At 39.3% G+C, this 26,237-nt stretch overlaps 1 protein-coding gene and 1 long non-coding RNA gene across 4 annotated transcripts in view; one reads left to right on the top strand and one right to left on the bottom strand.

Annotated features, from left to right (window-relative positions):
- LOC125157948 (uncharacterized) overlaps positions 1 to 26,237 on the top strand; it is a 58,039-nt gene that overhangs the window by 30,241 nt on the left and 1,561 nt on the right. The gene's annotated exons all lie outside the window — the stretch shown is intronic.
- The window catches only part of MED14 (mediator complex subunit 14), a 67,778-nt gene that overhangs the window by 26,383 nt on the left and 15,158 nt on the right, over positions 1 to 26,237 (bottom strand). For all 3 annotated transcript variants that reach the window (XM_047845062.1, XM_047845061.1, XM_047845060.1), the window contains exons 9-16: positions 25,450 to 25,600; positions 24,273 to 24,384; positions 18,825 to 18,950; positions 16,749 to 16,827; positions 11,841 to 12,000; positions 7,191 to 7,385; positions 6,633 to 6,767; positions 3,490 to 3,566 (exon numbers count right to left, since the gene is read on the bottom strand). In XM_047845062.1, coding sequence (XP_047701018.1) covers positions 3,490 to 3,566; positions 6,633 to 6,767; positions 7,191 to 7,385; positions 11,841 to 12,000; positions 16,749 to 16,827; positions 18,825 to 18,950; positions 24,273 to 24,384; positions 25,450 to 25,600 — 1,035 coding nt within the window. The remainder of the gene's footprint in view (positions 1 to 3,489; positions 3,567 to 6,632; positions 6,768 to 7,190; positions 7,386 to 11,840; positions 12,001 to 16,748; positions 16,828 to 18,824; positions 18,951 to 24,272; positions 24,385 to 25,449; positions 25,601 to 26,237) is intronic.

Genomic DNA, 26,237 nt, shown 5'->3' on the forward strand with positions numbered 1-26,237 from the left:
CCCTGAAAACATAACCCCAACCATAAGAGATATAAAGCAGCCAATTCAGACAGATTTTTAAATCTTGATTTAAGAAATGTAAATGCAGCACATTATCTTCCTTTCACATAAATAGGTGTTTCACGAAATCCATCTGGTTAGAAAATGAACACACAGAATCCAGCATGTTTTCAAAGAAGAAAAGTAAGACTCCTTTCAATTTATGCTCTGAGGGACAGCATGAGCCTGACAATGCATTCTATGTCACCTTCTTCATCTGTGATACAGATAGAATTGGCTCTACTTCAAGGAACCTGTAACCTTTCACTTGCTTTTAAGGTTACAAATGTAACAGAACAAAAATAAACTACAGTTATACCTTTAATCCTCCCCCATGTGAGGAAACCTGACAAATTTATTACAAACTCAAAATACTATTATATTCACCAAAAATTAAGAACCGTGGGAGAGGTTTCCTGGACCATGGGTTAAATTTATCTGAAAATTTCTACCAATCCAAAAAAGTTTTTTTTAACGTAAACAGCTACCCCTGGCTGATTTTTCTCCTAGAATTCTGAGTATGGAAAAAACGTAGGAACTAGGCTCTGGTCTTCCGGGGCAAGGGTGTGTTAGCGCCACGGCGTGCCGCATGTCGGTTCCGTTCTGAGGGGTTTTACAAACGTCAGGGACCACACTATGGTCCTGTGGTGCACAAGCGGGGAGGTCACTGAAGGTGCTAGTACAAGAAGCGCCATGCTGCCTACAAGGAAAGTGAAGAGGGTTTTATAAAGGCTGCACCTGCATATGCAAAAGGACTGAGTCACTCCATTGATGTAAGCTAAGTCCCACAACTTGCAAAAATGAGCTGTGCCTATGCATTATTTGCATAAGCTGCAAGAGGCAAAGAAACACAACGGACAAGACAAAAAAAACCTTGTGGGTATGGACAGCAGACCAGCACCAACCATTGACTGGTACTGTAATGTTAGTTCAGAAGAAGGGAAGTTGGCTCAAGAGCTCAAAACTAGGCACTGTGAGCATGCTGCTCTGGAGATCTGTGTCATCTGTGCTGTCAGATCAAGGCTCTTTGGAATCTACACGAGGCAACACACCCATGAGCCCTAGCAATCTAAGGTGTTTACCATGATACTTTCACAGATACATCAGGGAAGCCTGCTCAACAGATTTTCAAAAAGTTGTACAAGAACAGAACATATTTTTAACAAAGCAGAGAAAAATGTCCTCAAATTTAAAGCTTTGAAGTATCAACAACTCATATACGCATTTAATATTAATGTATCTAGGACTAAGGCTTAGGACCTTCTAAAGATTAAATGCGTTAAAGCAATTACATACTAATTAGACCTTTGCCAGATTTTAATTTCATAAAACCATGTTTACACATTTATTGCTTACTTTTTCCGTCTTCATTTCATTCTACTACCCCCATAGTAGACAGCAGGCCTCAGACAGACTGATATCTTTAATTTATCCATCTCTATTTTCTCCTTTTAAGTTCTGAATAAAATAATAGCCAGGATATTATAAAGACTTTTAAAAAACTATTATAAGATGAAGCTTAAAACACAGGAAATGCTTCCTTCCTAGGTAGGACTATATTATGGGTTCTCTTGAATTCAAGAAGGAAGGGGGTTGGAATTTCTTTGTTAATATGCTGAGAACAAGATATTTTAAGGCTTGCAACACATGAAAAACATAACTAAGAGGGTAGAACACAAATGTTAACATTATTTATTTATCTCCAGTTACCAAGAAGAGTGAAAAGATTAAATAAAAAAAAAAAAAAAAAAAAAAAAAACCAATCCCCTATACTTTAGGCAGAAGTAATTCAAGACCAAAAGCCATTAAAAGTATCACATTTCTCTACTGATTTTCATTACAAGGCCAGCTCTCTCGAGACCCTGAGAACTTTTTGTAGAAAGGGTGTTTACACAGCCAGGAAGGGAAAGCTATTCTTTCAACTCCAACTCAAGTGAGCACCATGACGCAAGGGTGGAGAACGTGCTATTTGCTAGCCCTTCCCATCTTCCACAGAAACCAACTGATTCCCAAGTAAATAAAAATTAAAGACCCACTGGCTCAAATCATAGAGCTGCCATATTTTGTCAGACAGAGAAATTCGAGAAGTAAAAACTGCTTCTGTGATTTGTATTATTAAGCAACACCTAAGAAACAATGCAACACCCCCCCACCAACACACATATACCCTGAAAAAAACTCTTTACTGCACCAAAAAGGTTGATCTCTTAAATGGCACGCTAGCTTTGCAAGTCCATCCTGGTCACCTTATGTAGCACATGCACCATCTTAGCTTTCCTTCTAAGCATCCTTTGGCCTGCTGTCCTCGATCCATTTAGAACCAAGCCCTCTGCCCAACTCCCTCGTATACTCTTTCCTGGCAATCTATTTTAATATCCCAGCTCAATTACTATCAGCTTCGTGATGACTCATCTACTTCTCCTGCCCAGGCCTGTCACCTGAGCTTGATACACAGCCCTGCCCGGCCAAAGGCATGTGTTGGCACCTCAAACCTAGCAAAGCCCCTTCAAACTCACATCTTAGGTATCCCTTATCTCAGGAAACACCACAATCATCCATCACGTGCCTAAGATGAAACGAACAGGCCTCTGTGCCATCTTCTCTTTCTTACCTTCAACATCAATCTCATCACCAACCCTTGAATATTCCATTCCCTGAGTCCTTGTGGAACCTTACGAGGTCTAAGCTACTAACAACTCTGGCGTGAACCACTTCAGCGACTGGTTTCACTACTTAGTCTTATTCCCCTGCAATTTATTCTCTATATGGCTTTCAGGATAAGCTTTCAAAAACACCTATCTAATGATGTCAGCTGCTGCTTAAAATCGCCATTAGGATAAAGTCTACATCCCTTAAGGACACTTCCAAAGTCCTTCAGGATCTGATCCCTTTCCCCCTTCTGGCTCCAGCTTCATCTCTCTCAACTCCTGACACTCTGACCTCCTTTCAGTTCCGGGACATAGAGCTTTCTTTCTCTTGCCTCCAAGATTCCACATCAGCAATTATCCCTCCTAGTTAGGACTGCCCACGCCCCCCTCAGCTCCCTCTCCTCTACCTAATTCTCACCTCACTTTCAGTTCCAGTAGACAGGTACTCCCTCAGGGCTACCCTTTCTGGCTTCCAAACCAACTCAGATCCTCCCACCCACGGCATCCTGAAGGGCCCTATCAGAATTCAAACCTGATACACCGTTGCACTCAGGAAACATCCATTAAACGAATGAAAAGAAATGCAGAGGAAAGACATCCTCAAATACCAAGTGGTGCTGGACCTCCACTCAGCAGGTGAAAAGAGAATCCTCCCCCAGACCTCAGTAATTCCGTGCAGAAATCAGTGATGTGCACAAGTTGGGAACTCTGCTTTATGCAGTCTCACAGTAGGAGAGGAGCGGCTCTAGCAGATGTGACTTCTAATGCGTGGCCCTGAGTGAGACACAGGACGGAGACTTACTTTAGTAAGCGTATTGCGTGGCTGAAGCCATCACCTTCCATCTGCACTCCCTGATGGGGAATCTCCAGATTGGACAACTGGTAAGACAGAAGTAGTTAGATCAGATCAGCAATTTTACAGAGGAAACTTCCTTTTCTAAGTACTACTGTCCACTCTCATGGTACCTCTTCTAGAACTACTCTGTTCCAAAGTTACAACGTATTAGGCATGCACACTGTCCTCCATCATTTGATTTCCTGGGCAACTATGTCAAGTCCAGTGAGACTCAAAGGTGACCCAGTGCTTCTAGTTAAAAAAAAAAACACCTCCAGGTGGCAAATCTTCAGAATTCTGGAGATTGATCTACTTTGGCAGCGAGCCAAAAGTAATCCAGAATCAATCCTGATGGTTCCAAATGAGGCAACTGCAAAATAAGACTGGTTTTCTTGTGTAATTCAGTTATGTTTGGTCAAAACATAGTGTTCAAAACACTAGGTCTAAGGCCTAGTCACATCTCACTTTTAATCACAAACAATAGTTTGTAGTTTGTAACTTACCTGGAATACATTTTTAACAATTAAACCATTTCCTGGGTGAAACCCAAGAAAGAAAAGATTTCCAATTTATGCAGTTATCCAATGAGATATCTTTCTCAACTGGAAGATTTGGAAAGTGAGTTGAAAAGACCAATGCAGGGACAGTGCCTGAGGCCCCGTGAGTGGAACTGCAGGTTATGTAGGTATGCCAAAAAGTCATCTGATCTACCAAAGAGAAGACTGCCTTTGGCTCATATTCCTGGGTCTTCTATGGCAGGCTATTTATTTATACCCACCTTTTTCCAGAAAGGATTTAAAACAGCTCTAAGTATTTGACTGAGCCCTGCTTTGGGCCTGGACAGGGCACATGTTTAAGAAAAATAGCTGCTGACCAAATAGGCCACAGGAGTTCAGGTTCAAATGGAAGCAACGTGTGGGAAGACTCAAAAACATGGTCTCTATCCTATGGATCAGTGATATAAACATCCCTTGTAAGATGAGATTTATTCACATCTCAGTATAAATTAAGCAGAAAATGTGCTTGTCTTTTGTCTTCAACATGTTTTTTTATTGAGAAAAGAAAAAGTAGACTGTTTAAGAGTTTGACTGAGTTTGACAAAGTACTACAGAATGTTCTTACATGTCCTATATGTGCAACAGGTATAGGCACACAGAGAAGGGGGACAGAGAGGACATATGTCTATAGGTGTTAGTCTTTGCGGGTATTACAAAGGCACAATTTCTTGCAATTATGAGCCTGTAGGTGGGGAGGGAGGAGAGCAAGCAGGGAGACAGACAACACATTGCCCCTGGGTACCACGTAGCCTCCCTTCCCATGATAAAGGTAGTACGTGGATGACATTCGTGTAATCAATCCACAGGGCACAGCACAATAAAGAAGTCCAAGAACACAGTCAAGTAGATGGGAAGCATGGACCCTGTCTGTACAGTTTAGGAGCTATGGCTAGTACCCAGACAAGACATTTATCAAGCTCACAGTTCTAGGAGCTAGGGCATCAAGGACACGAGCGTCTATTTTAGGTAACTGTTTCTGGGCCTCGATTTCTCTGGGCTATTCCTGCTCTTTATAGTTTTACACCTTACCCTCTGCCTTCAGATCCTAAAGCTCGATAAAGCAGGGGTCAGCATACAACAGCTCATGGGTCAAATCTAGCCCACTGCCTGTTTTTGTAAATAAAGTTTTACTGAAACATAGCCACATACATCAACTATGGCTGAGTCACACTACAACAGCAGATCTGAGTGGCTATAAGAGACCATGGGACCCCCTAACACCTAAAATACTTACTATCTGGCCCTTCATACAAAAAGTTTGGTGAATTTGCAACAACGTGGACAGAACTAGAGTGTATTATGCTGAGCGAAATTAGAGAAAGATAAATATCATTTCACTCACATGTGGAATTTAAGAAACACAACAGATGAACATAGGGGAAGAGAAGGAAAAATAAGATAAAAAGAGAGAGGGAGGCAAACCATAAGAGATTCTTAAATATAGAGAACTGAGGACTGATGGAGGGGAGGTGAGTGAGGGGATGGGCTAAATGGGTGATGGGTACTAAGGAGGCCACTTGTTGGGATGAGCACTGGGTGGCATATGTAAGAGATGAATCACTATACTCTACTCCTGAAATCATTATTACACTATATGTTAACTAAGCCGGATTTAAATAAAATTTTTAAAGAAAGAAGAAAAAGTTTGGCAATTCCTGCTCTAAAGCATGAAACTGTTCAACAAGTCTTCCCAAGATTACCATCGTCAGTTTAACTGAAATAATTCACTTCCACATTGTCAGGTCCCTTCTTCTTCTTCTACTTTTTATATCCTCAGTTGTTTCACTCATAAACATGTTTTTTTTCTTTTAAAAAATTTTTTAGTTTTAATTGTGGTAGAAGTCTCCACTTCATTCATAGTAATTTACAGAGGGAAGGAGTCTTACAAAAAGTAAAACTTTAAAATAGAGCGAAATCATTAACGTCGTGGTGTATCCCTTTAAAGGGATGCCAATCCTTGGCCAAAGCCTTTCTTGGAAATGTAAAAATGCAGGTTCTGTTACCTCCCTTTCCTCTCATGTTTGGGGATCATGCTGGATATCACAACTGCATATTCTTGAAAGACACTAATTATATGTAGGTCTATTCCTTACTCCATGTGACAGAGTAAAAATTGGGTTTAATAGTCTTTCTGGTCTGCTTTTCGAAAGGAGCCCAGGTTTATTAGTGTGTAAGCAGTATGTATGGCTTCACCAACTCAAAAATAAGCACCCCATCATCAACTAACTACCACAAAGAGATAATGCTCCTACTAAGAGGTATACAAGTTAAGATGTTAATTTTCAAAAGATGTCTTTTTTTTTTTTTTTTTAACTTGGAAAGAATTTACTTTCCGTTTCCATAAAGAACAGAATGCCCACAATTTGGAATCAGAAAGACGAAATAATGTGTGTTTTACAGGTACACCATGAGATGCTATGATTTCAACCCCATCCCTCCCCAAATGAACAAGATCACAGCTATTCTGGTTTTCTTAATGGAATCCACATAGCTGTAAGCAAGGCATTTTAGAAATTAGTCTTTCATATACTCAAAATTGTTCCAAAAAATTACCTCCAACCGAAGTCCTACGAATGGCATATTTGTATCACACATAGCAACAAAGTGAGCTAGAACTTTATTGAAGGCACACATTTCTCCTGATCGTTTGCTTTTCTTAGGTTCTACTGGACACAGATCATCAGACAGCTAGAATTTAAGTGAAGAACACAAGTAGGCAAAAAAAAAAAAAAAAAAAATACAGGTGATGCAATTAGTTAAGACAGTTAAAATGACTATAGCTCAAGATTAATCAACAAATGTTATCCATTCAACAAATATTTACTGAGCAAATATTTTGATGTAAATACTGGAAATTTAAGTAACTACTGTGTATTTAGCAAACTTTCTGGTGGAAATGGTGTATAATTAATTATTAATTAAAAGACAGGCATTTTCAAGAAAACATAGACAATTGTTATTTAAGCCTTATTGCCACCCAATCTCTTAAAAACCGTATCTAATTCTTATTTTTGAAACCCTATCTAGTTATCTCCCATATTAAAAATGGTTGAAGAATGCAACGAAGTTAAAACACACAAATTCTGTGCTCATTTCTGTATGTGATCATACCTTGCGCTTGGTGCCGGTCTTAGGTGGTTTCCCAGATTTTGTGCGAAAAACCAGCTCCTGGATGTTTTCCTTGAACTGCTGCAGCAAGAGCGCCATCACAGGGGCGTCCTCACGCTCCGCAGTGTTCACAGACATGAAGTAGTACTTGTATGACAGCTGTGTGGGCTTATTGGGGACCTCCAACATCTCCACAACCTAAAAAGGCCCAAATCAGAAATGAGACTCAGAGAATTAAGTGTGGTAGATTTGCCACCTTACAGCAAGTAGGGCTCAGAACTGTGAATCTAACATAGATGATTTTTCTTCTTTAAACAAGGACAAATCAATCAGGATACTCAACAAAAAAGGGATTCCTGTTAAATATATATACTTTGTTTTCTAAAAAAATAGAGCAGAAACACTGTATGCTTAAGTCTAGCAGGTATGCTAGATTTTCTAGGATGGGATCTATGGATTGATTTTTTAAAGCTTGAGAGAGAACAAGAGCGGGGGAGGGGCAGAGAGAGAGGGAGAGAGAGAATCCCAAGCAGGCTCTGTGCCTACAGCATGTGGGGCTGGATCCCAAGAACCATGAGTTCATGACCTGAGCCAAAGTGCATAGCTGGGCGCTTCACAAACTAAGCAATCCAGGTGGCCCTAGCATGGTATCTATTTTAAATTGCCCCGCTGCCCTTAACCATCAAAACATCTTAAGAATTCCACTGTTATAGCAGAGAAAAATGACAACTAACTCTTACAACTGGAAGCATATAAAAATAAACCTTGATTTTCAACTAAAAAATAGGTCACGGTGAGGATAAAGAACACCACCACCACCAATAGTCAACATGGAGGGGCGCCTGGGTGGCTCAGTGGGTTAAGCGTATGACTTTGGCTCAGGTCATGATCTCATGGTCTGTGAGTCTGAGCCCTGCATGGGGCTCTGTGCTGACAGCTCAGAGCCTGGAGCCTGCTTCAGATTCTGTGACTCCCCCTCTCTCTGCACCTCTCCTGCTCACACTGTGTCTCTCTCTCTCAAAAATAAACAAACATTAAAAAAAAAAAAGTCAACACTGATATAGAGCTTACTGCATGCCAGGTACTGTCCTGATATTGGACAAATGTTAACACATTCAATCTTCCTAATAACTCTGTAGAGAAGGGATTATTATCTTCATTTTTCTGATGGAAAAACTGCGGTGCAAAATAGTTTGGTTACTTGCCCAAGGTCTCAGAGCTGAGAAGTGATGCACTCATGCTCTGGTGCCAGTTTGGCTCCAGAGACCTTGCTCTTAACCACTATACCAACTTACTATTTTCAATGTCTACCTAAAATTTAAGAAAAGTCCCCTAAATACTTTAGGGAGAGAAAGAAATGCCATTGGACCATTGCTCCGACCAACACATACTTGCCTGTCTCTCTTCTCACCTCCCTTCTCTGCCTCTCCCCCTGCCTCCCCACACACTCTCTTCAGGAAATTCTTAGGCTAACACCTAATATCACACTGATGAACCTGAGGAAATAGAAGAATTAAAAGTAAAATGGATGCTTCACCAAAGAAGATAAAGGGATGGCAAATAAAACACATGAAAAGATATTTGATATCATCAGTCATTAGGACAACATAAATTAAGATGACAATAAAATACCACTACACATCTATCAGAATGGCTAAAATTTTTTTTAGCCAAGGGCTGGCAAGAATGCAGAGCATCTAGAACTCTCTTGTATTGCCAACAGATATGCAAAATGGCCCGGCCAATTTGCAAAATAGTTTGGCAGTTTTTTATAAAGCTGAACATACACTGATCATATAACTTAACCCACCAATCCCACTAGTTAATTTATCCAAAAGAAGTGAAAACTTAAGATCACAAAGAAACCTATGTACAAACCTATATAGCAGCTTTATAATTGCCCCAATTAAACAAACCATCCATACCATGGAATACTACTCCAATTAAAGGAATATTTGTTTTTATTTTTTAAAGTTTACTTATTTTGAGAGAGAGACAGACAGAAGGAGGAGAGAGAGAATCCCAAGCAGGCTCCATGCTGTCAGTGCAGAGCCCGACACAGGGTTCAAAGTCATGAACTGCGAGATGATGACCTGAGCTGAAACCAAGAGTTGGACGCTTAACCAATTGAGCCACCCAGGCACCCCAATTAAAGGAATGAACTATAACACCACCACAGTATGGGTGGAAATCAAAGGCATTATGCTGAGTGAAAGAAACTAGATTGATGGGCAAACCCATAAAGACAGAAAACAGGGGGAGCCTGGGTGGCTCAGTCGGTTAAGCGTCCAACTTCGGCTCAGGTCATGATCTTGCAGTCTGTGGGTTTGAGCCCCGTGTCGGGCTCTGTGCTGACAGCTCGGAGCCTGGAGCCTGTTTCAGATGCTGTGTCTCCCTCTTTCTCTGACCCTCCACTGTTCATGCTCTCTGTCTCAAAAATATTTAAAAAAATTTAAAAAAAAGACAAAAAGCAGGTCAGTGGTCACCAGCTGAAAGTGGGAGGAGGGTTTAATTATAGAGATGCAGCACTAGGGCATTTTGGGGGTAATGGATCTGTGTTCTGCTGAGATGGGGATTACAACAGTGTATGCATTTATTCCAACTCAAACACAAAAAGTCTAAATTTTTCCTGTATGTAAATTACATCTTAATAAAGCTGACAAAAGTAAAATGGCAGAAAGACATTTAAAGGTAGCAAGGCTTGGGGCGCCTGGGTGGCTCAGTCAGTTAAGCATCTGACTTCGGCTCAGGTCATGATCTCACGGTTCATGAGTTCGAGCCCCGCATGGGGCTCTGTGCTGACAGCTCAGAGCCTGGAGCCTGCTTCAGATTCTGTATCTCCCTCTCTCTCTGCCCCCCCCCCCCCCCCCGCTCACATTCTGTCCCTCTCTCTCTCTCTCTCTCAAAAATAAACATTAAAAAAAATATTTAAAGGTAGCAAGACTTTCCTCTGTACTTCTTAATGTCCGTGGTCATTTCCGTTTCTATGAATGTATCACCCCTACGTGAGAAATAAGAAGGATGAAGAGAATGTACATTCAGTTTTGGTCTAAACCATGTGAAACAACTTACTGCTTTTCAATAAGTTGTTAGTCACTGAAACTAACATTTGGCTTCTGGTGATACTAAATAAGATCAGAAATACTAAAACCATTTTGTCCGTGGCTGTGTATAAGGATCTTTGTGTGTTCATGGGTTTGATTATTATGCATATATTCTGAATATCATTTTATATGTAGACTAGGCAGCTCACCAAGAGCGGAAACAACAATCCTTTGTCATGTATCAAATCTAGTTCTACAGCTGGGGTTTTAAATTCAGAAAAAAGTGAAATTCACATCACTGACTTACTGCTCTGCTCTACATAAATAACACTAACTTAAGATATGTCAGGGTACACATGGCACTTTTTTTTAAAGATACTATCTTTTTTTTAATTTTACTTATTTGTTTAATTTTTTTTATGTTTATTTATTTTTGAGAGAGACAGAGCACAAGCAGGGGAGGAGCAGAGAAAGAGCAGGGGAGAGGAAGAGAGAGATGGAGACACAGAATCTGAAGCAGGCTCCAGGCTCTGAGCACAGAGCCTGACGCAGGGCTCAAACTCACAAACCATGAGATCATGACCTGAGCTGAAGTCGGAGGCTCAACCAACTGAGCCACCCCAGATGCGCCTTAAGATAATATCTTTTAAAAGTACAGCTCAAGACCTTAAAAAACTCACTCCTACGGGCGCCAGGGTGGCTCAGTCGGTTAAGTGTCTGACTTTGGCTCAGGTCATGGTCTCCTGGCTCGTGGACTCAAGCCCTACGTCAGGCTCTGTGCTGGCAGCTCAGAGCCTGGAGCCTGCTTTGGATTCTGTGTCTCCATCTCTCTCTTCCTCTTCCTCCCTCTCTGTCTGCTCCTCCCCCACTCACTCTGTCTTTCTCTCTCAAATATAAACATCAAAAAAATAAAATAAAATTCAATCCTATTGCCTTCAACCAACAATCTTGAATTAAGTTTTTCAAACATCTTATATTCTTTGCCAAAAATATCTACTTGGTATAAACAGAAATTTCTATAAGCAGGGAAATATATTTAGGGTGAGTTCGTATTTCAAATTCTTGCAAATTTTAACCAATTCAAAGATCTCAAAGAAACTAGAAGACACACAGAAAGAGTGAAAAAAGAACGAGAAAGGATCTTACCATGCCCTGAAAGGTACATAGATCAAAAGGATGAGAATATAAAGCTACTTCACTTCAGCCAGCCCATATTTTAAAAAGCTGCATTATGCAAGTTAACATTTGATTAAAACCAATCAAGTTTCTCTGACACCAAAAGATCTCCAAACATTCACAGTAGTTGCTTTCAAAATTCTTCTTATATAGAGATGCTTCATCCAAAGCAGAAACTAGGCCTCACTACAGGAAAGATCCAAGAGTGAGGGATAGAGGCACACCTATATTTCCCAACCCTGCCTGATCATCGTACCATTTCTTACACACATGATTTTCCTCTCTCCCCTTATCCCTACTTCCTAGGTTGAAAATCACTAAACTTAAATATCCAATAAAATATATTTGTAAATTAAGTTAAGCAATAAATCATTTGAGATACTAAGAGAATGAACTGAATTCGATCACCCAAATCACCCCTTTTCATACTTACAATGTAGTACTGTGGAAGACGGGTAAGTTTAATGAACAGCTTATTCTTAGAAAGGTTTCCAATAGGATGGGTTGAGTAATTGGACAGCTGCAATGTTTCACTGGTTAATGTAGGCAAATGTTTTATAGATTGTTTGCAACGCTGTTGTCCAAGCCAAAACCTTAATTGAAAGAAAATAATTTACGTCACAAAATCATAGGTTCTTCTGTGTGCAACTGATTTGTAAATTGATTACTGAAGACCACTAAAAAATAACAATCTGAAACTTAACTGCTAGTAAAAAGACACATAACCATACCGATGAATCATTTCTCCAGTTTTACATTGGTCTGTTAGTTCTAGTTCTTTTTCTTTGTTTTTAGAGACAGAGTGACAGTGGGGGACAGGGGCAGAGGGAGAGAAAGAGAATCTCAGGTAGGCTTCACACTCACCACAGAGCCCGATGCAGGGCTTGATCCCACGACTCTGGGATCATGACCAGAACCAAAATCAAGAATCGGATGCTCAACTGACTGAGTCACTCAAGCGCCCCTGTTAGTTCTAGCTCTAGTTTAAGGAATTGAAACTGCAATGTGAATGATTTTGATTAGTTATAAGGAAGAATTAACTAGTATTAAGGCTGGGACACTGTAGAAGTTTATTACAGAGGAGGACAGATTTCCTAGGGTTTATTAAGACAGCAATAACTAACCTCAACATCTTTCATAAAATGCCTTTAGTGTTTATAAAACAAAGAGAAAACAATAAATAGGTATAAAGGTGCCTAATTTTTCTTAAAAATTTTTTTTCAATGTTTATTTTTTATTTTTAAAATTTTTTTTTTCAATGTTTATTTATTTTTGGGACAGAGAGAGACAGAGCATGAACGGGGGAGGGGCAGAGAGAGAGGGAGACACAGAATCGGAAACAGGCTCCAGGCTCCGAGCCATCAGCCCAGAGCCCGACGCGGGGCTCGAACTCCCGGACCGCGAGATCGTGACCTGGCTGAAGTCGGACGCTTAACCGACTGCGCCACCCAGGCGCCCCTCAATGTTTATTTTTGAGAGAGTGTGCGCACGTGTGCAAGCTGGGTACCGGCAGACAGAGACAGAGACACAAAATCTGAAGCAAGATCAAGGCTCTGAGCCGTCAGCACAGAGCTCAAGGTGGGACTTGAACCCACGAACCGTGATGACATGACCTGAACTGACTGAGCCACCCAGGTGCCTCAAAGGTGCCTGCTTTTTTTAGTATCACTGGAGATACACAGTCCTAGTTGTTATACTGTGTATGTGTAAAGTGATGGGTATATAGAGTGGGTGCCAGGAAGGTATTAATTACCTTCTTTCCCTCCTCTCTCTTAGTTCAGCCACCAGATTTCAGTTTGAAGCTTTTTATAATATTTCTCTCACTTATTTCATTAGCTGTCCTTGAGGCTAGACACTGTGTGTGTGTGTGTGTGTGTGTGTGTGTATAAGATACGTGGAAAAGAGATAAAATGACTGGTTCACAAACTTTCACTGATTCACAATGAAGTAACTACAGAAAATAAGAATACGAATTTAGAAACTTTTCACAGCAATGTAACAATTATCACAACATCCCAGCTCAGTAGGCTCACCTTGTTGAACAGGGTACAGACCCGTCCGGGTGCTGCTGCACTGGTGTGGTGAGCTGCGTGTGGCACCGACCCTGTGCTAGTCACATGCAGTAAAACCTAACATAACACGTTCGAAGGCTAGTTTGTCAACTATTACCCAAAAATGTAGAAGGTCTAGAAACCTGTTTTTTTCCCCACTGAAAAAACAAATTTAACTGCAACATCACAGAATCAATTGCTAGAACTGGCCACAAATGAAGAAATGAAGAAAAATTTTGAAAATACAACTATACTTGCTTCATTTTAAGGTAGAAGTTAAAAATGAATATTCTGAACTTGCTAAAACTGCTTTCAAATCTCTACTTCCAGTTCCATCAACAAGTGAGACTGTGAGACTGGTATCCCTATTATGTATGTTTTTAAAAGAAAAACAGAAAAAGATACACATTATCTCCTGTGATGAGCATCATCATCAATCCAACTTAGAATAAGTTACAACAAGCAAGAAACAAGCTCATCTGTCACCTTAAAAATTCTAAACACACTGTAAATTCTAAATATATATAAACATGTATTCATACGAATTGTAAACACAACATACTCTTTTCAAAGCACACACGGAATGGCCATTTTACTCAACCTTTTGTCTTATTACGATTTCATGGGACAAAAAAATCTGAGCGTAAGAGTGAATGTTCCACATTAACTGCCTGTGTACACTTCCAATGAAAAACGTGTAGAGATTTTTTTCATTTTTATACTGTTTGTTCTGATTGTATTTGTTGAGATGCAATTCTGTCTGTTGATCCTTACAATAAAAAAATTGGGGCTTTTATTTATTTTTTAAGTTTGTTTATTTTGAGAGAGAGACAGAGAGAGCAAGCAGGGGAGGGGCAGAAAGAGAGGGAGAAAGGGAATCCCAAGCAGGCTCCGTGGTGTCAGTGCAGGCTTGATCCCACAAACCGTTGAGATCATGACCTGAGCCAAAATCAAGAGTCAGATGCTCAACCGACTGAGCCACCCAGGCGCCCTGGGGCTTATATTTTATACATGTTTTTTCATTTCCTTTTTCTACAATTTGTTTTCATTGCATATGACAAGAAAGGTGATCACATGAACAGATGCTCAGAATCATTTGTCATTAGAAAACTGTAAACTAAAACCACAATGCAATACCTCATCACACTTGCCAGGATGGCTATAGTCAAAAACGGTAACAAGCTTCGGCAAGGACTCAGGGAAATGGAAACCCTCAAATATTGCTGATGTGATTTTAAAATGGCATAGCTACTCTGGAAACTAGTTTGGCAGTTTCTTTAATAAGCTAAACATAAATTTACTGTATGAGCCAGCAATTCTACTCTTAGTGGAATAAAAATGTTAAGTTCACATATAGACTTAGACATGACTATTCACAGCAGCATTACTCATAACAGGCAAAAAGTGAAACAACCCACATGCCCATCAATTTAGGAATGGATAAACAATGTGGTATATATCCATATAACAGAATATTATTCAGCCACAAAAAGGAATTAAGCATCGGTAACTGCTACAACATGGATGAACCTCAAAACATTACACTAAGTGAAAGAAGCCAGTCACAAAAGACCACATACTTTATGATTCCCTTTCTACAAAATGTCCACACACACACAAAAAATCTATAAAAGCAGAAAGTAGATTCATAGTTGCCAGGGGCTGAAGTTGGGAATGAGGTTTAACTGTAAATGAACACCTGCTTGAGGTGGTGAAAATGTTCCAAATGTTCTAAAAATGGATTGTGATTATGGTTAAACTCAGTAAATTTACTACAAGTCATTGAATTATACACTTAAAATGGGTGAATTTTTACGGTATGTAAATTATACCTCAATAAAGTTATTTCAAAAAATTAATGTCCCATGACAGATTAACAGATTAGCAATAAGCTGGTCATTCACCAAAGATCATTTGAGAAGCATGATTACAAGTGATAACCAGGGGACCTTTCTTATAAATTATGTGTTTAAGTGCAGAGACACATTTGATAAGTTTAAGGCTTTGGGGACTTGGCCTTCTGGTTTTAGGTTATATCTCCTCTCGCTGGAACTGCCAGATAAACCACCTCAAGTTATGCAAGCTGTGAATTATTGAGCATTTAAGTATTTGAACCTTATTTGTTTAGCCAGAATGCACAACAATGCACCAAAAAATGCCAAAGCGCTAAAAATTTTGGAATTTGTTATTAGAGTATTCCTTACTCAGAGTAAGGAGTATCACTTTTCATACACAGTTAAACTAAACAGCTATTCAAAAGGAGGCTCATATAATATCACCAATCTGGTTGGCATTAAAAATCACATCTTGTTGGGGCGCCTGGGTGGCGCAGTCGGTTGGGCGTCCGACTTCAGCCAGGTCACCATCTTGCGGTCCGTGAGTTCGAGCCCCGCGTCGGGCTCTGGGCTGATGGCTCAGAGCCTGGAGCCTGTTTCCGATTCTGTGTCTCCCTCTCTCTCTGCCCCTCCCCCGTTCATGCTCTGTCTTTCTCTGTCCCAAAAATAAATAAACGTTGAAAAAAAAAAATTAAAAAAAAAAATCACATCTTGTTAATGAAAACACTACTTGATTATAGTGAAGCCTTCAAATATTTATACTACTCAAACTAGCAAAAGGAGAAGGGGTAGGCTAGATCACAAAGAACACTCTAGCCCTCTCCCCTTCTCCATTTGGCAGTTTGGGTTTTGACCTCCGCAATTTATTTTTATCCCTTGGAATTTTATTAATTTTAAAAGCGAGTTTGTTAGAGTTGCCATAATGGCACCTCTGTGTACCAGGGTGGCAATGAAACCTCACAGAATTGTCTTTAGCTCCATTTTCAATTTTATTTAGTTTGACAGTATGAAGCATTCAAAGGACTTTGAGACAATATTGAATGACAGTATTAGAGAAGCAGAAACAACTATTCTGAAGGGTCAGCTGGTAGATTCATACCATGAAGATTATCCTGGGTAAGAACAAATAAGACTATTGCAGAGAACACTAGAGTCAATAAAATCCATTGTGTAAGTGATCTGCAGAGTGCTTTTCCAGGAGGAAACATGGCGACGAGTGAAAGTTGAGTGTCATGCCCTTCATACCTGTATTTGCCCTAGAGGGGAACTGGATACAAAACATTGCTATCTTGGGCCTATTCCAAGACAATTTCGATTCCAAGTACCAAAAGGTGCTCAAGTTTCATGTCATAAACATTAAGGACAGTGACTGATCAAGAGTAATGATGGAGAAGAAAATATATTGTGTCAAAATAACTTTCCATTTTTAGTCTTGAGCTAAATAAATAAGCTTACTTAAGTTGTTGAATCCAAGGAATAATTCGTTTCATATCATCGTTCACAGACTTCTCCATGTCATCCAGCGTGGCCTGGTCTATAGAATATAGCACTTCATTAATTCGTTGCTTACACGAGGCACAAAATATTTAGGTAGCCCAGAACTTAAATGAAAATGATTGTTTTAGGCAAAAATTAGTGTTATTTTTGAGTCAGAGAAAAACTAAACTAAATGCATCATTAGGCATAAATTAACCTAATTTGTTTTCTCTCTTTAACATTTAGGGAGAGTTATAGTTAAGACAACTGATTAATAGCAAATGTACATTAGCAGGAAGAACAAGTAACAAATACATGAACTCATTATCTGCCTGCATTTCAATTCCCAAACCCTAGGCCTAGTTAATTAATATTTTTAACTTGCATGTATTTCTAACTCATAGTATTACCAAACTTAGAACCTTAAAAATGTAAAAACTGTAAAACTCCACTAAAATATTTATTTATTCAACACAAATGGTTTCTGGCATATGCAAGAGCTGTTGGCTGAAGTTCAGCTTCCTAAATGTCACTTAGAATTTTTAATGACACCGAAAAAATGCTAATAATAGCACGTTTTGAACAAAAGCAAAATATACAATGATTTCAGTTCAAGAAAAAAAGTATAAGAAAATTAGTGCAGCATTGCCATGGTTTAATTGTACCCCCCAAAATTCGTATGTCGAAGCCCTCACTCCTAATGTGATGATGGTATTTAGAGATGGGGTCTTTGGGAGGTAATCAGGTTTAGATGAGGTCACGAGGGTGGCACTGTCTTGATGGGATTAGTGCCCTTATAAGAAGAGTCACCAGAGAGCTTGCTCTCCTCTTCTGCCATGATGACAGGGAGAAGGCCTGGGCCTACGAGCCAGGAACAGAACCCTCACCATAATCTGACAATGCCGGCAACCTGATTTTATGCTTCCAAACTCTAATACTATGATAAAATAAATTTCTTTCTTTTTAACAACCTATTCTGTGGTCCTTTGTTATGGCAGCCTCAGCTAAAATAAGCATGTATCCCCTAAAACAAGAATGACTGCCAACAGGTAACTTTTTTTGGCTTCTCTCAGTTTTACATGGTCATCTTCTTTATCTATGAGTGTGTACTGTGTAAACAGTCAAGAAAACAGTTAAGTAAAAAAAATTCTGAAGAATGAACAACAGCTGCCTTGTGGTTCGAAACCAGTTAAACGGTAATTCATAAGTGTGTCACTAATAAGCCATCATAAAGGCGATGTGATTCAAAGTAATGAAGCCAGTTTTCCATGAACGGTTCATAGAAAAAGCTATCTTTTTTTTCTTAAGTTTATTTATTTTTTTAGTAATCTCTACACCCAATGTGTGGGGCTCAAACTCATGACCCCGAGATCAAGAGTCAAATGCTCCTCTGACTGAGCCAGCCAGGCTCCCTGAAAAACTTACCTTTACAACTATATGAGCAGAAAATCATTTATTTTCGCTAATCTAGCTTAATATTAATTTCAAATGGTAAATGTGCTAATATATTCAAGAACACTGTTCCATTAGCAATACAAAAACACTACGTTCCAAGTAGTTCATCATTTCAGAACACCAACTTGGTAACAGAACATGGTAAATCAAACTTTAATTTTGACTGTGTTTAACTCAGAAATATAAACATCCTTTCCTTCAGGATTCTGTACCCTAAGTCATCTTTTAGATGTTTATACTGTCATTCGTATATGTTCTTTGGCCATTAGAATCCCTTGTAGTCATTTCCATGTCACCTGACTATTAGTGGTAAAACAGTTCATCTAAAAACCATCAGCCATCACCATTATTACTTCTACACAAGAGAAACAACGTAAATGTACTTCATACTGGGAAATTTAACTTCTGGGAAGAGAAAATCCCAGGCAGGGTTAAAATTGGCCCCAAGGAACGGACATCAGCCAGAGTCATTCCTTCCACATCTACTTTCTGTACTGCTGATACCACCCCTTCCCAATACCTAATGGCAGAAGAATTTTGTTTTGCTTTTGTCAAAATATTTTTCCTTACACTGAGTGACCATGTCATTGGGTAACTTACCAAGTCCATAAAGCATCAATTGAAACATTCCAGAATGCAAATCTACAAAAATGTGTAGACACTCCGAGTTACCGCAGGGCTCCAAGATGGGAACGACAAGAGCTGGAAGTGCAGTCTCTATGGAAGCTGAACAGTTAAGAATGAAAAAGTGTATTTCTATCTGAATATTTTCCACAAAAGATCATTTCTCAGTGTGTAGAAACAAACCAACTATCAAACAATCCTGAATATCAGAGGAAAAACATGATTTTGCAAAACTGGACTGGTACTACTATGTCAATTAGTAGCTCAAAAGGAAGGATGTATTCCTCAGGGTGACTTGAAACGAACATACCCATCTCAACCGCTACAGCAAAAAAAAAAAAAAATCCCAGGATTCCTTTAAAAAAAAGGTTAAAATAGCTAGTGAAAATATTAACTTCATCAGTGAGCCGAGTTCTAGTTTTAAGTGTTTAAGAAAAACACTTGAAAACCATTAAACATTATTGTTTATATAGGAAAAACATTTTTTTCACGTTACTTCTATACCTCATTTTCAAGTCACAGATGAAATAAGAACATAAGCAATTGTTACACACAAAGTCCCAAGGCTGCCAATATACTCGTTCTCAAGTTTCACAGTATTTCCACCTGGCCCAATTAACTCTTCCCTTAATCCCACAAGCTGGCATAACGAAATCCAGTAAAGGAGCAGAGCATTCATTGAAATCACACCCCGTGCTGGGGCGCCTGGGTGGCGCAGTCGGTTAAGCGTCCGACTTCAGCCAGGTCACGATCTCGCGGTCCGTGAGTTCGAGCCCCGCGTCAGGCTCTGGGCTGATGGCTCAGAGCCTGGAGCCTGTTTCAGATTCTGTGTCTCCCTCTCTCTCTGCCCCTCCCCTGTTCATACTCTGTCTCTCTCTGTCCCAAAAATAAATAAACGTTGAAATCACACCCCGTGCTGATCAGGTGGAGAAGCTCTAAAGAAATATGCTCTTCTAGTTACCATGGTCCTCTAATGCTACAGCACAGAAGAAAAGGCAGGCAGTGAGGAGAGTGGTTACATAGGCCCAGCCTTTCACCAGGTGTGACTTCTCTGTGCTACTTTGTTAAACAAGAACAGTAACATCTTCCTGTCCATGCCTTGGGTCCTTAGGAGGAAGAAATGACAAGTTTGAAAAGGTGCCTTAAAAAGCAAAGTGCTCAACAATGTACATTCTCTATACCCCTTTCATGAATCAAAGAAACAAGCCAAACCCTCTCATCAGGAATCTGCACAATAATGAAAATGGGCAGAGTTACCACTGGTGCTATCTATACAAAGAAATTATCAAACGAGTTAATAAAGCAAAGAGAGCTGCAGGAGACATATTTAATCAGATGAAAACAAACTGCTTTCCAGTCCATCTACTACATTTGTGAAGAACTGTTGAACATACAGGGCCAGCAGAGCTCTCACCTAAAACACACACACACACACATATACATACACACACACGAAAGAACAAATAGGTACAAACAGAAATTCCTCTTACAATATCTTATAACTCAGAGCAGGAGGACAAATTAGTTCAAATGATGTTTTGCTGAATTTACCAGGTTAATATAATAAATAGTGCTTACAGATCTGAAGCAGGGTTGCTAGGTTTCCACACCTATCTGGACTGTTAATAATTCCCAATGGAGAAGGAATGTATTCTTAGTGTAGTAATGGTGTAAAACTAATTCTGACAATTGGGATAACAATGATCATTCCAATCTAATTATCAAAATTGAGTATTCTTGAAAAGACAGGGCATTAGAGAAGAATATAGAAAGCACAGTCCAAAAGATAAAATATACTTTGATGTATCTCTAATGACTGCCAATGTCCACATTTTTCTTTGCAAAAAATAAAATATATAAGGCCCTAAGCATTTAAAGGCAACTGGCTTGAAGGTATCAAAAATGGCAAAACTTAAAACATAGAAGGGAGAGTTAAAGGTTGTGCAAGATGACAGGATGGTACACTGCTCTTTCCTGAAACAGAAATATATATACATCTCCTCTTTGATTTCTCCCTATTTACCAAGGACAAAATGAGGAATGGACCAATACATAGTAATGTAAAGTGTGAAGACTAAAGAGAAGCAACTAAAGCCCAGGTAGGAATAGCTGCGTGTGGTTCTCAGCTTCTGAACTGCCCTGGATACCTTGATTCTGGCTCTGACAGAGCACAACACAAGGGAGACTCCCCTGCCTTTCAAGAGACGGGAATGCTGCAAGCGAGGCCACCTGGGGCAAGTGACCTGAAGTGCCTTGCACTGCCTTTTTTGACCTTCTCTCCAAAGTTCTGCCTACTCTCCCTTGAGACATTCCCACCCCCATGAAACCACATGCTGCCATCTAGACCATCCAAACCTGCTATCTGTACATTCCCCTAGCCCTCCCTTGAAATGCTCCATTGTCCAAGCTACTCACTTCCTTGGCTTATTCCAGGGAGGAGCTGGAAGAAAAGCCAGGTGATTAAGGGTGATTGCACAAAGGGATTCCAAGAACAGCCCTAGGTCCCAGTAAAGGATTTGACTAAAGCATGCTTTCCCATCACAAAAGGGATCAAGTAAGACTACACGAAGAATACAAATGCATGAACATGAATTTTAAAAACAAGCTAAAGCATAGGTAATAAAATGCTGGGTCAGCAGGCCCTTTCCTATAATGGCCCTCATATCCACAACCGTTCTGATTAAAGCAGGTCTGAGGGGCCCAACCCCACACACAAGTACCGACCTCTCCTCCAAAACACAGTCTCCAAAGCACCCTTCTCTCACACCCGGAATTCTACAGACACCTAGAACTAGAAAACCGATGCTGGAGCACACTCCCACTAGAGTCAGAGATCTAGGAAGGGCCTGGACTAACATCCTTGAGTTACAGATTAGAATGGAGCCCAAAGAATGCTACTTGTTCAAGAGCATGCAGCTCAACTCACACCTTCTGGCTGCCCAACCAGTGAGATCTCTACAAAATGGTGCTAAAGAAAAATCTTTGCAACTTACATTAACAAGACACAAAAGTACGTTTCTTATGTAAACACCTGGTCACTCTATTTTTCAAAGTAATTTAAGTTATCTCCTGGGCAATCATACTGAGTTCTTACTTAAAACAAACTAAACCTTGTTTACAGATGATACTAAATTAAACCAGAGCTTATCAAAATATCAAAAGATCACAAACCCTGATTTTCTACAATCCCAACAAATGAATTTTAGAATTTTACTATTTTGAAAAATCAGAAATAAAAAAAAAAATTGGTACCTAATAGGGTTCTTTACGAACGCAAGGTATATTTCAACAGGGTGCCAAGACAACTAAATGGGAAAACTTTATTTTTTCACCAAATGTTACTGGAATGAGTGTGTATCCCCCTACAAAAGAATGTAGTTGGACCACCACCTCATACCACATGCAAATATTAACTCAAAAAGTAATCTAAATGTAAGAGCTAAAACTACTCAACAGAAGATGTTTAAGAATCATTAGGTAGATTCAAATCAAAACCACAAAATCAGTTAGTTCACACCCACCAGAACAGCTAAAAACAAAAAGGACAATAACAGGTCTTGGTAAATATTCAAAGAAACTGGAACCCTCAAACACTACTGGTAGTGGGATTAAGAGGTGGTGTTAAACATGTAAAAAGGTAAAACAGAGTTACCATATGACCCAGCCCTTCCACTACTGGGTACATGGCCAGGAGAAATGAAAACAAGTCCACACAAAAACCTGTACAAGAACGTTCATAGCAGTGTTATTCATCATAGGGGGAAAAAAAGTGGAAGGAACCCCATCAACGATGAATGGATACATAAAATGTGGTATATCCATGCAATGGATTATTTGACAATTAAAACGAAGTACCAAAGCATGCTTTAATATACACAAACCTCAAAAACGTTATGCTACCAACAATATGCAGAAGACCACACATTATATGATTTCATTTAGATGAAATGTCCAGAACAGGCAATTCTATAGAGACAGAAGGTAGATTAGTGGTTGCCAAGAGGTGAGGGGAGGGATGAATAGGGGAGTGACTGCTAATGGATACGGAGTTTCTTTGGGGGATGATGAGAATGTTCTAAAATTAGACTGTGGAGATAGTTGTACAACTTGAGTATGTTAAAGAAAAAAACCACTGAATGAGTGAATTGTATGCAAATTATACCTCAAAACTATTGCTAAAAAAGAACAAAACAGGAGGGTGGTTATGTGTGCTTTCTAACCCCAATGAAAGTTTTCGTTTTTTTTTTTTTTTTGAAAGTTTTGATTATACTTCCTAATCAGAAAATTTAGGTCTGTATTTATAACATCTTTGCTTGAGGGATTAAAGTGGGGGCAGGGGAAGGAGGACTTCCATGTACCTTATAACTAAATTAAAATCATCAAGACTCGATAAATCTAATGTTAAGCCCTGTTGGGGCTGGTGAACATGCCCCCTCAAAATAGATTAAAACACTACATTCATTCATCCGATGTCTAGCATACTTTGTATTTAAGGCCTGCACTTGTTTAGTTAAGCTGTTTCCACTTAGTCTTTAGTCTGTCTCAGACCCTCTTTCACACCTCTGTTCTTTCACTTTCTTTGAATGACTATGTATTCTGAATACAAATTTATTTTCCTGTCTGTCCTCTCTTCAGGCAGTATTTTTAGCTAATTCGTCAAAGTGGTACCGAAGAAGCTGCTTTTTTAAGTATAATGGATTGAGCTGGGCTCTGTGACGGTGCAACACAGTACTTTAGCTACCACAGTTATTAAAGACATCATTTTTGCGGCACTTCACATACATCATTTCACTTAATTAAAGGCTGTTCACTGTGGGCACAAGGTCATCACAACCAAAAACTGAGGTAGGGATAGTGTATGCTCATGATAATACTGTGAAACTATTACTAGAATGAAAGCACTTACTTTCTAAATGATTGTCCCCCGAAGCTCTAAACGTACTAAGTGAACTTAGAAGATTTTTCGCTATGAGTGTATATGTGTTTCTTATTTGAGGCCTGCTCATGTATTAACAACTAAATAAAAATCTTTAAAAAGACAAAGGATAAATTCTGCTTCACTCAAAGAGACATATTTTATAAATAACATCATAAGTATCTGCAAAGCTACCTTATTCTTAGAAGATGACCTAAAAGAAATGATTCATATTAAAATGTTAAAATAACTTCCATTTCAATAGGAAAAAAAGTTTTAAGGAGGTTCAATATGCATACCTTTAAAAAATAAGGCCAAACAAAATAATTAAAAACAGAATTAGAGAAAAATTTGGACAAGCTTGGTAGATCACAAGTTAAAATGCAGAAATGCCCAACTCCACGATAAAACCAGGAAAAAAGTCTAATTAAGAAAGACGTTTCATAAAATAAAAGTGGATACTAATGCAAACAAAAAAAAGGTGGAAATGCCAGTTTAAAAGAACCTACAGTTTTCGTTGGCATTGAAGCCTCTCAGAATAGCCTTCAGCTCCTGGAGCTTCTGATGAGCTCGTGCATGGACGCTGTCAATCAGGAGCTTTTCTATTGATAAGTGATCAATCTGCATAAATAAGAACAGAATCATATGTGCAATTTAAACATTTTCACTTTAAAAGTCTGAGAGTAGATTACTGTGGCTCAAGATAGTTCCTTTTAGAATCACACTGACTGTTAACCAGTAGAAGAAAGCAAACTTAAAGATAAAAAAGATAAACTTAGATGGTATTGGCAGCTTAAAGACTATAGCTAACATTTTGGCAATTACAAATCAAGATAGGTTATGTACTGGTTATCAGTGATTAAATGTCAGACCTTAAAAATAAAATGGTGATATGACCTAAATATTAAAACGTGAAAGAACATCTTACGAATTATACATAACGTTAGTTATTTAAAAAAACAAATGTGGGGCACCTGGGTGGCTCAGTCGTTTAAGCATCCAACTCTTGATTTCGGCTCAGGTCACGATCTCATGGTTCCTGAGATTGCGCTGATAGTGCAGAGGCCACTTGGGATTCTCTCTCTCTCTCTCTCTGCCCCTCCCCCACTTGCATGCGTGTACTCTCTCTCAAAATAAATAAACATTAAAAAAAACCCACAAATGCAAAAGCCTAACATTCACATAAAACAAGTTTAATAAAGGGTTTTAGGAACAATCAGGTATTTTATCTTTTTATTTTAATATTCATTTCTTTTTGAGACAGAGACAGTTGAGAGAGACAGAGTATGAGCAGGGGAGGGGCAGAGAGAGAGGGAGACACAGAATCCAAAGCAGGCTCCAGGCTGTCAGCTGTCAGCACAGAGCCCCACGTGGGGCTCGAACTCACGAACCGTGAGGTCATGACCCCAGCCGAAGTCGGCGCTCAACCGACTGAGCCACTCAGGCGCCCCCTTTATTATTTTTTACGTAGGCTCCATGCCTGGTGTGGAGTCCAACACGGGGCCTGTGCTCATGACCCTGAAATCAAGACCCGAACTGAGATCAAGAGTAGGACACTTAACTGAATGAGCCACCCAGGTGCCCCACCATGTATTTTAAAGAATGTGTTAAAAGTTTAAGAATAAAGTGTAAGTTATATATATTCATTTAATCAAACCAATATTAAAATATATTGAGATCTCTTACCTTCATGGCTCTTTCTACTAACTTGGAATCAGAAGCTGGCAAAGGAGGATCATGAAAAATCTGTAAAGGCTTAGAGACATCATTTTCATCAATTTTAATTGTAACTTTGTGAACAGATGCCGTCCCTGTTTTTCTCCCAAGAACCTGTTGACTAAAGAGAAAAGAAATACTAATGATTTTTTTCAACACAGCCTGTTAATTTTTGGAATAAAACAGAAACAATCTATTGTATGCCTTAGCCAGAGCCTAGAACATGATAGGCCCTCAATGTCTGTGGAGGGAATAATTTAATATTGAGAAGACAGCTATTCTGTAATCCAACGCAGTATTTGATTTACATCCTTTTTAAAAAAAAAACAGACACAATTTAAAAACAAAACACACATGGGGTGCCTGGGTGGTTCAGTCAGTTAAGCTTCTGACTTCGGCTCAGGTCATGATCTCACGGTTTGTGAGTTTGAGCCCCACATTGGGCTCTGTGCTGTCAGTTCACAGCCTGGAGCCTGCTTGGATCTGTGTCTCCCTCTCTCTCTCTCTCTGCCCCTCCCCGGCTCATGCTCTGTCTCTCTTGCTCTCAAAAATAAACATTAAAAAAAATTTTTAATAAATAAAAAATAAAAACACATGCACACAAAGAAATCTGAAAACAAAACAATCTGTCTTCTACATGGTGTCTATTTATCTCTAATTCCTTTACAGAAAATGAGAATCAAGCAAAGTTCAAACAGGGAATTGAGGATTATAAACAGCCTAATACTGATTTTCCCCAAAACTCTCCCTCAAAAAAG

Source organism: Prionailurus viverrinus, chromosome X, assembly GCF_022837055.1.
Source record: "Prionailurus viverrinus isolate Anna chromosome X, UM_Priviv_1.0, whole genome shotgun sequence".
Taxonomy (NCBI): Eukaryota; Metazoa; Chordata; class Mammalia; order Carnivora; family Felidae; genus Prionailurus; species Prionailurus viverrinus.